This window comes from Raphanus sativus, chromosome 3, assembly GCF_000801105.2.
Source record: "Raphanus sativus cultivar WK10039 chromosome 3, ASM80110v3, whole genome shotgun sequence".
In the NCBI taxonomy this organism is placed as follows: Eukaryota; Viridiplantae; Streptophyta; class Magnoliopsida; order Brassicales; family Brassicaceae; genus Raphanus; species Raphanus sativus.
Window position 1 is genome coordinate 21,732,344 of NC_079513.1, and position 11,148 is coordinate 21,743,491.

Here is an 11,148-nt window from a genome sequence, read left to right on the forward strand (position 1 = left end):
GAATATAAAAATCACAGACATGCCTCATGCTTAATTTTCAAATTCACCTCAATTGTTAGCACCAATCAAAGTGCCATGTAGGATTAGTAAAAAAAGGAAACAAAATTAAAAAAAAAGGGAAAGAAGTGAAAAATACGTCGACTAATTTTTATAACGCTATCTATGGGTTCTTCTTCATCACCAACACATAATTTTAAAAGTTTTTTAATCATCTACACAGAATATTGAAAGTTTTATTTGTCAAATTGGTATCTACAATCCTCTTCCCTTATATCTTAAATCTAAACCCAAAATATTAAACCCTAAACCCAAAATACTAACCCTAAACCCTTGGGTAAACCTTAAACTCTTGGGTAAACCCTAAATCCTTGGGTAAAGAGATTTTCCAAAGGTTTAGAGTTTATCCAAGGGTGTAGGGTTTATCCAAGGGTTTAGGGTTTAGTTTTTATAATTTATCCAAGGATTTAAGGTTTAGTGTTTTGGGTTTACCAATTTGACAAATAAAACTTTCAATATTATGTGTGGATGATAAAGAAGTTTTCAATATTTTGTGTAGGTGATGAAGAAGAAGCCATGAATGGCGTTAAAAAAATTAGTCTACGTCTTTTTAATTTGTTTCTTTTTGTTTAATTTTGTTTCCTTTTTTTATTAATCTTACATGGCACTTTGATTGGTGCTAACAATTGAGGTGAATTTGAGAGTTCACCATAGGGGGTGAACCCAAGTTTTGTTCTTCGTATAAGGACAAAACTTGGATTCACCCCCTATGGTGAACCTTTAAATTCACCACATCTCTAATAACCAATCAAAGAGTTAACTAGATTAATGATTAAAAATATTAAATAATTTTTTCAAAAATCAAAATAACTAAAAAAATAAATAGTATCAATTTTAATAATGCTAATGTCACTATCTAATCCATAAACTCAAATTTAATATCCTAAATCCAAATTATAAATCCTAAATTCAAATTATAAACCCAAACTCTATACCCTAAACCCAAACTCTATACCCTAAATCCAAACCATAAATCATAAACCCAAAAACCTAAACTCTAAACCCAAACCTATACCCTAAACCCAAATCCTAGACTCTAAACCCAAAACGTAAATACAAAACCCAAACCCTATACCCTAAATATTTGGATTAATATTGATGTTGTTCTTTTGAAATTTAAGGTTAAGAATTAAATTTTGGATTTAGAGTTCATGGTTTGGGTTTAGGGTCTAGGGTTTGGGTTTAGGGTTTATGGTTTGGTTTTAGAGTATAGGATTGGGGTTTAGGGTCTAGGGTTTGAGTTTAGGGTATAGTTTTGGATTTAGAGTTTAGATTTCTTGGTTTATAATTTATGGTTTGAGTTTAGGGTTTAAGATATGGGTTTATGATATATATTTTGGGTTTATAATTTAAAATTTATGGTTTAGAATTTGGATTTAGGATATAGAGTTTGAGTTTATGGATTAAATAGTGACATTAGCATTATTAAATGCGATATTATTTATTTTTTTAATTATTTTACCATTAGTCTAGTTGACACTTTGATTGGTTAATAGGGAGGTGGTGAATTTAAAGGTTCACCATATGAAGTGAACCCAAATCTTGTACTTCTTATAACACAGCTGTTTAGTTAACTAAGCCTACTAAAACGATTACTGGCCTAAACCACTGAATATCAAGCAAAAATACTTATATGACGAATATTGTTTTCTCTCTCTCTGTATATATCATGTGATGTGCTGGTGATGATTGTTTGATTTTAGTTTAATCAAAATCTAATTTGCCTTAACAGCACCTAGGACTACTGTCATGGCCAATTTCCAAATTAAAATTTGTTTAGCGTTTCTTCAATTACCTTTTTTCATTTTCATGAGTTTTACTCGTTCAAACAGATTAGAACTAATTAGATACTGCGGGTCTGCGACTAACCAGCCAAGACAGTAAACACTTTTATCTGCATGAATGATAACAACAACGGCGATAATAATAACCAACCAACACTTCCTGAAATATGAAAGCAAATGTAACAAATTGATGGGACTTATCCTCTTTTTATGGTAAATAGATATAAAATTTTAACTTACCTAACTACTAGACACCCATCTATTGTTGGAACTCGTTTTTTGATGAAATGGTTTTAGACTATTTTCGGTAATTTTTCCGGGCGAAGACGTTCGCCGGATAACTGATTGTTTGACAAACACTATGAAGTAGTGTATTTATATGTCAAAAATAGAGTTCATTTGAATGAGAAATGGAGTAATAAAATATGTGACTTAAATGTACACATTGGATATTGGGTTTGAATTTGGATTTAAATATGTTAGATAGACTTATGTCTAATAACTTATGGTTTAAATCATATTCATGTTATCTTTTATATTTGTTAAAATATAAAAATGTAAACCCAAAAGTATATTGATGGTTTTTGATTTGATCAAAACATCTTTATGACTTGAAAAGAAAAACGTACAAGAGTCATGAATTATGGAATTCAAATTTCATTATGGCACTTAATTAGTATGTTTGGTTGACTCCATACGTGCCTTCAATTTTCTGTATAAAAGGAGCACTTGTGTTAACTCATTTGAGAAAGATTGACATACAAACAAAGTATAGTAAAAATAATTCTCCCATGTTGAATAGTGATGTCTCTTATTTTTTATTTTAGTTTGTGTCTGAGAGTACAACACAAAATCAGTTTCGCCAGGCTTCTGATAGAGTGACGCAGAAGATTGTTTGCAGTTGTATCCTGGGACTCATTACGTTATCGAACCGTCGCACTACGGGACGTATTTTGAGTTAAGGAAAGAGATAATATCTCGCCTCTGCAGTTGTATCATCCTTTTCTTACTCTTTGATATAATTTTATCATTTTTATTCTTTACAATATTCAGTAATCCGTAGTTTGTAAAATACGGTTCTATCATCTATATCAGCATGATCTAAAGTTTAATTAGGTATGTGAAGGCATCGTGGGTTTAGATCTGCTGATTATTATAACACCTGAAAGCGATATGGGTAGCCATAGGAAGATTCTCTTTCATTGTTTGATTTGCAGTGCATAATCGTTTCTAAATAGGAGACTGAACTCGCACCTAACGTCAATCTCAGTGTTAGCTTGAAGTCGTTTTTCACAGTAACAGTCCTCCATTGTTCCTTTCTTGCTTGGTAAGAAAGTAACAAAATACCGTACTATTCTTAGCTAAAAGAAGTCTACAAAGTATAGAGGCTTACTCAATAGATAGAAGACTGTAAAAATCAATTAATGTTGCCTTTATTAATTTAGTTTCCTCACAAGAAAAAAATCCAAACATTTGTAATTATTCAAAAAGAATATATACTTATCTACGAGAACCATTACTGAATTAAATGGCTGTATATACAAACTTTGAATTTTAATCTTGTATAACTTAGATAGTGGATTTGAAATTTGATACTTATCTGTATTTCAAATTTAGAAATTAAATTACTAAATGCAAAATAAATATCATTATATATACTCTCAAGAGGTTTATCATATTAATGGACATATACAATATTGTTATATGGACCCATAAAACAGTATTAATCAGTTAAATGGAAATGGAAATATCAAACTTCTTTTAACTTCCACTTATTTATGTTCTCTCTGAAACATCTGAAAATAACTGACATTTAGCATATGCTCTATAAATGATTTCCCTGGTTAATCTCAGAATATAATATTGTTTTACCAAAATTTTTTTTATTAAAAATCATACCGAAATTTCATTAACCATCGATTAGGTAGGGGAGCCACATTCGAGCTATCAACAAACATGTAATACGAAATATCCATATGTTTTCAATAAAAATAAATAATATAAACATTTATGAGCCTGGATCTCAGTGGGCTTATGCACAAAATCAGATTGGACCTTCCACTGCTCTTTACTTCCTAAAGGGTCTAAGCATATGACAAAGGGACACCTACAAGATACTCAAACCAGACAAATTTTAAGGCTCAATTTTAAGAGATTTGGTATTTGAAGCTAACCTAATGAACTGAAGTAGCTGATCTGAAATGGTACCAAATCCTTTTATAAATTGATTGATAATACATATATTTCTAGGCAAATATGGAACCAAACTGAACTTAATCGAATCAAGGTTAAATGAATCAAACAAAAACAATTCTTGAAAACATATTCTAATTATAAGCAAAGTAACAAGGGAAAACAACTAGGAAGAAGTTATGATTATGACTACTTGACCTCTGATTTTAGGTAACCTCTCCTTTCTCTCTGAGAAATTTCTTTGTTTAACGTTGTTTTCGTTGCTATACCATCAAACCATATATTAAGAACTTGGACCATTTTATATAATTACATATCACACTCTAATTTCCTTCCCTTTTTAATTGGATTTTTAATCAAAGCATAATATTTAACCTTATTTAAGCTCTCTTTAATAATTAACACTTATTTAGTTTATTTTTGTATCAAAACATAACTATATACTTAAATTTGATTTTATAACTTATAAAAATAATTGGTGTATTAAATCATTTAGTCATATTTATCATTTAATTGAATACTTTACTTATACTTAAGTAATATATAATAATATCATAGTATTTTTAAAGTGTTTGTATATAAATCAGTTAGAGTACTATAAATGTTTTAATAATAATAAAGAGATGATTAATTATTTAAGAAATACATTTAAAATATTTGATTATATTTTTTTGTAGTAAAAAGGAACATATATTTATATTTAAGACAAGGAGATATTAAAAGATACTATGAGTAGATTAGTTACAAAACCATTTTAGATAATTATCATTAATGAATATCTATTATTCTAAAATTTAAATAGTGTTTCATGATAGCACATACAATGTTAAATTTATATGCTTTCTGTTTTAATAGAACATATTATGAAATTAATTATTTATTTTAAAAGATATGTAAAAATAATTTAATTATACTTTTGTAATAAAAACATATATTTAAATTTAGTTCAAAAATAATAATCAATATTATAAATAAATAATTAGGAATTAATTGTAAGCAAACAGTATTAGTGAATAATTAAGAATTTTTAAAACATTAAAGGTATTTTTGGTAAATCACACATAGAGACAATGCTAATTATATTTATTGTTTTCTTAATAGAATAAATTTACAAATATTAGGTACCTATTTATTTAATTATGTTTACATAAACCAATGAAAAAAAATTACTATCTGCATTTGATATAGAAAAGAAAAAGTACATTTAGACCTAATTGTATTACTACTTCAATAACTGAATTTTCTTCTATATAGTTTTTAAAGTATTGTTGACTAACTTTTTCATGTATTAATTAGAGATCCTCGCTAATAAGAAAAAAAGGAAAGAATCTGAGAAAGTTAAGCTCATGATCATTCTCTAATTATAAGTTTATCACTTTGTGATTCTCTCTCAGTTTACATCAAACTATATATTAAGAAAAAGAAGACAACTCTTGGTATGATTCAAAAGAAAAAAAGACTGAGTGCGAGAGAGACATTTTAAAATGGGTTCTTCAAAACTCCTGGTCGCATTCGCGCTAGCGATTACAATGTCCACGACATTGTCGATCTCTTATAATCATTTATCCGGTATGTCGTCTATCTATAATTTATAATTGTTACATTAATCACATATTCAAGTTGTACTGATTTTAATTTTTTTTCGTCTTAAAAATTACTTTGTATGATTGTAGGAATAGGCATAAACCCGATAGTTCTGGTTCCAATTTGTTCCAACGACAAGCCATGTAACATAACGTTCAATAATCAAGCATGTAACAAAATGTGTAGAGGAATGTCTTATAAAAATGGTCACTGCATGGACCCTGAACTCATCCCTCCCTATTTTTGGCGTTGTTGTTGTAACTCAAAATAACTTCACTCTCTTTGATCAAAATATCTATTTTTAAAAAAAAAAAAAAATATATATATATATATCTATTTTTATGCTTCAATATCTAGGAATTAAAAAAAAAGAATTGTGAGAATTCCATACAAATATCTGATTTTTGATTTAGTGTATTTATTGTATTTTTCAGAAAACAATATTTTTATGAGATAATTGGGATTGTTATTTAATAAAAACTACTTATCAATATATGTTCTGCTAAAATCATAAAGGTGTAAGAAAATCTTAGAGACAATAATTATTCTAGCTGAATTTTTATGCGAATTTTTTCAATTCGAATTATAGATATGTGCCTAATTTACATGAGTACAAAATACTTAAATAACTAAATATTTTTTTAATCTACTAAATCAATAGTGACGGTAAGTTTATTAATACAATAGGTAAGTAATTATTTGAATTGTTATTTACTTTTTTATCAATTTTATATTCTTCATGTACATTAATATTTGAAATTTTCAAAATAGTGACTATACATAATAAACAGACTACTTATTTTTGGGTAAGAAAAATTGATATGATTTAATATTTACAAATTGGTAAAATGATTTTACATTGATTTATATCGTATCATTCCTATTAATTTATGCATATACAATCAATTATGGATCAAATTAATTAATTGTTTAATTTAACACAAAAAGTTGTTAAGATATGTTGTTATTTGAAATAATCATTAATGTTGACCATAATAAAATTAATTGATTGTATTTTTAAGAAAGATTTGCTTAAGACTAATTAAGACTAAAAATTAGAATTTGTTAGTTTTTATTGATATTAGGCATAAATAAAACTTTATTTCAAGGGTTAGTTCATATTGATATTTCAACTTAATAAGATAGATACTATTGTTGGATTATTTCCTTAAATGAGATACTTCTTATGAGCAAACAAAGATTCATCTCTTGGATAAACTCACAGAAATTTACTGTTATGACCTTATCATTCAACTATAAATTAATGGATCATTTCATCCTCAATAACAGAGGTTGGGTTGTTAATATTAGAGGTTAGTCTAAAAAGTTGAGTGTCAGAGAGACTTATTTTATAAATGGATTCTTCAAAACTGTTGCTCACATTCGCGCTCGTGGTTACAATGTCCATCTCCTACGATCTTTTCTCCGGTATGTCTATTTATATTTTTGGATTGTTACATTAGTCACATATTCAGAAACAGTTTCAATGTATTTTGGTCTTTTAAATTACTTTGCATGATTGTAGGGATAGGAATAAACGCGAGAACTGTGCCTCCGACTTGTTACGAGGGTTGTAACGCAACGTTTCATAATCCAGAATGTAACAAATTTGTATAGGATTGGCTTATAAAGATGGTAGTTGCTTTGACCTTGAAGGTCCTTCTAAACAACCTTATTATCGTTGTTGTTGCAACCCTATAATTCTTTCACCTCCTTCTCTTTGATCAATATACCCGTCCTTCTGCTTTGTAATATCTATGATTAATGAAGAAAAACAATTTTATTTCTAGAATTTCGCATAAATATCTAACTTTAATAATGTCCCTTTTTCGTTTTTTCCTATTCTTAAAACAATTTCTTATTACAAAATAATCCTACAAACACTAATTTTTTTTTATCACAAACGAATATAAATGATTTTAGACAAGAAGGCTAAATCATTACCAATTGAATGAGGTACATAATCCCTCTCGTAGCAGCTTTCATGGCCCATCTGCCTCGCAAATGAATGTGAGACGGCATCCTACATCTTTTTCCAAGAAAAGAGAAAACTACCAAGGATTACAACATATGAGCGGCAAGAACGACAAAATAAAAACAGACACGCACATTAAAATAAACCGAGAGATCCAGATTAGCATCGGGACTCAAAAGAATCCCTTGACTTATCGAGCCTTTGAGGAAACAAACAGCTCATAAAGCAGAAATTCATTGTCTTCCGTGTGGTGACTTCATAAAGTGAGACAATAAATGATTCAAATAACACAACTCATGTCGTATAATAGTCAGGTACACAAGACGACCCACCAATCGCCTGTAAAATGTCGGATCCAAAAGTAATGGAGAATCAGCATACGCGAGCTTCTGATTTGGTTCTATGGAAATGCAAGCTGGTTTATCATTCATAAGACATAGAAGATCAAAAACAAAATAAATACACCAATCAAGCTTCAAGCACTCAAATGCAAAGTTATTGAACCAATAACATGTGAGAAAATGTCAAAACATCTTTAGAAGTTGTTGGATTCCAAATCAAACACATTTTAAGCTATCAAACTGATGTTGATGGTGTTAACCCCATAACACAAAATAGTTAATGAATGTTAGTTATCATGTGAATTATATAGTGTGTGTAGTTTTGATACAATAATTTTTTCAGCTGTGTGACCATGGGGTTGATGTTTCGTTCGTGTAGTTAACAGTCATTTTTTCTTTAAGTTGTGCCTTTAACGCCAAAAAAAGTAGATGCAACTTGAATAATAATTGAAACAAAGATTGACTATACATCTCATACAATTGTATATATGAACGGATTTATAATTGGGTTTGGTATCTCGCGCAACGTTGACTATGGATCTCATAATTTAATTTCTCATACACATTTACTTTTAATTGATGACTACTGAAAAGCTATCTCAAATCTGTATTGTCCATTATGCATGGGAATAAAAGTTTATCATTTTTTTTCCTTATATATTAAATTATCGAAAGAATGATAACTAACCTTTTATAAGCAAATGACCAATTACATCTTATCATTTTTTATGTTCTTCTCCATTGACTGTATTCTTAACTATCAAAATTCAAGAGGGTTTCTTCAAATGGATAAAATTTTACATTATCTCAGATAAAATACATCTTCTAACCTTTTGAGAGTAAAGAAATGTAAAATTCTTCGGATTATTTTTATAAGATACTAGAAGAAAAATTAAAGCATAACATATGCAAGATAATAATGGACCAAATTCTTCAAATACAGCGTATATATGTAACAGAGTTACAAACCCCAATAAAAAGAAAAAAAAACAAGTAGGATCGGATCGGATCGGATCAAGAAGAAGAAGTAACATATTATGATAGATTCAACGCATTATTATCATGATCATGATGACGATGAAACATCAACATGTCGCTTCCGTAACTCTCCTTATCATCCTCGCTTCCACCATTGATAAAAACCGTGGAAGATGAATTCAACGGCGTCGAGCTGCTAGACGAAGTTCCCGGTAGCATTGAAGAACTGAAATTCCACCCGGCCTTAAATTTCTCACCGTCATAAATTTCATCGGATGTAAATGCAGCCGATGAGTAGCTTCCCGTTTGAGGGACCTGGTTAATAGATTGGTCACCAGAACCGGTGTAATTGAGATAATTATCCAAGTACTCTCCATTGTTTTGCCACTGAACCGGTGGTGTGGAGTTGAGCAAACCGGTGAAACTGGTTTGGTGGTCGTTTTGAAGCTGTTGGTTTGGTTGGTGATGTTGGTATGATTCGGTTTGAACATTGCTGAGAGAGGTATTGAGTTGATTCAAGAGTTCGGGATTAATACTTGAATTAGCGAGATCAAACGGAATGTTCATTGGTTGTGACATAGATTTGAAGAGAGATGAGGTGAGAAACGAGGAGAGTTGAAGCAGATTAATCCGGGGACAGTGAGTCACCGGATCAATCCCCATTCGTAAGAGTTTCTTTTTTATGTGAGTGTTCCAATAATTTTTTATCTCGTTATCTGTTCTTCCTGGCAAGTGAATAGCAATGGCAGACCATCTACACATAGAGGAGAGGAAAAAAAAGAACAAGTTAGATTTTAAAAATAAAATGAAGTTAAAAAGTTTTGCCTTGCTAAGATATGGATTGGTTTCGTAAATAGTTGTAGATCGCAAGCTTAACTTTAGACATTTCACATTTGACTTTGGTATAGTGTTTATGTTCTTGTCTTTTAGTTGAATTACATAAAATATGCAACTAGTATTTTTTATAGAAAATATAAGGACAAGGAAGTCCAACGAAGTAGGTGTAGTAGTGGAAAACTATGTCACTTGGTTTAGTTTTAATAATATTAACACACAAATCACTAAACAATTATAAACTAAAATGATATGAAAAACTGAAAAAAGACTAACTTGTTTCCCAGAAGCCGATGGAGTTGAATGATAGTCTCTTCCTCTTGAAGAGAGAACTCTCCTCTCTTAATATCGGGTCGTAGATAGTTCGTCCATCGCAATCTACAACTCTTCCCGCATCTTCTTAACCCTTTTCAAGATTTACACCAAGAAAATGGAATTAGAACCATGCTTGTTTTAAAGGTAAATACTAACGTAGAGATTCATGCGATGTAACATGCTATCTTTATTATTATTAAATTTTAAGGGCAAGTTTTAATGTAAACATAAAACGCAAGAAAATAATCTTAGCTTAGAGGATTTAGCTACGGTTTGCGCGAATGTTTACATGCGCATGTGTTGACACTTAACATGATATAAAATGCTAATTGATTATTATTTGTAAATTTTAGACCACAAACGTGAACATAAAACGCAAGAACACAATCGTAGGCTATAGGTCTTAATTAGCTAGGGTTTGTGCGTACGTATGTAAATAGGGGGTAATAACTAGATCTTTATAATTAAAGTGGTAGTAATTTACCGGCGTTCTTGGGAAGGGTTCGCCATTTTCCGGGACCGTGCGCATGTATATAGCTGACGAGCTTCTCGTCTTCTTCTGGAGTCCATGGTCCTTTCTTCACTTCACTTTCTTCCGAGCTTGAAGATTTTCCCATCTCCTTAGAAATGTTATTTGTTGAGGAAGCTAGAGAAAAAAAAGGAAGAGCTAATTGTTTTGAGAACTTGATTACAAAGAGAATATGTTTTTCCATAAATATGTATGTATATATGTGGTATACGCAAAGTCAAGTCAAGGTGATTCGGTACCGCCCTTCCATTATCCATCTAAATACGTGTCTTTTCTTGATGTATACGGAGAAAAAAGAAGCAGAAAAAAACAGCTTATTGTGTTGAACAAAAAAAATTAAAATTAAGTAACCTTTTTAAAGACTTGTTAACAACAAAAATCTCTGACCAGACAAACAAAAGAAACAAAAAAAAAAATATGAGACTAAACCATCTTTGTTAATTCTGACGGAGCGATAACACATGGCAAATCTCAATGGTCTTTCGTAGTTTCGTGTGATAAGATAATTTGGGAAGGTTCTAATTTGTTTTGGTCTCCTTGTCTCAAATCATCAAACAG

The 11,148-nt window shown here is 30.0% G+C and overlaps 2 protein-coding genes across 2 annotated transcripts; one reads left to right on the forward strand and one right to left on the reverse strand.

The window, feature by feature from the left end:
• Positions 1 to 6,973: 6,973 nt before the first annotated feature.
• Positions 6,974 to 7,342, forward strand: LOC108846895 (defensin-like protein 69). The gene is given in 3 exon segments (XM_018620079.1): positions 6,974 to 7,046; positions 7,144 to 7,224; positions 7,227 to 7,342. Coding segments are annotated over 3 exon segments (270 nt in total).
• Positions 7,343 to 8,782: 1,440 nt separating this feature from the next.
• LOC108846046 (transcription factor MYB102) lies at positions 8,783 to 10,745 on the reverse strand. The gene is made up of 3 exons (XM_018619252.2): positions 10,546 to 10,745; positions 10,023 to 10,152; positions 8,783 to 9,666 (listed from the first exon to the last, which is right to left on the reverse strand). The coding sequence occupies exons 1-3, from the start codon at positions 10,676 to 10,678 to the stop codon at positions 8,970 to 8,972; spliced, it is 960 nt and encodes a 319-aa protein (XP_018474754.1). The 5' UTR covers positions 10,679 to 10,745; the 3' UTR covers positions 8,783 to 8,969.
• Between the last annotated feature and the right edge of the window lie 403 nt (positions 10,746 to 11,148).

Bases quoted from the DNA above. Each gene is read 5' to 3' on its own strand.
- LOC108846046 (XM_018619252.2), bottom strand. From the start codon at position 10,678: ATGGGAAAATCTTCAAGCTCGGAAGAAAGTGAAGTGAAGAAAGGACCA. The intron at 10,153-10,545 runs GTAAATTACTAC...AATCTTGAAAAG, and splicing joins AACCCTTCCCAAGAACGCCG to GGTTAAGAAGATGCGGGAAG. The intron at 9,667-10,022 runs GTTAGTCTTTTT...CTCTATGTGTAG, and splicing joins CATCGGCTTCTGGGAAACAA to ATGGTCTGCCATTGCTATTC.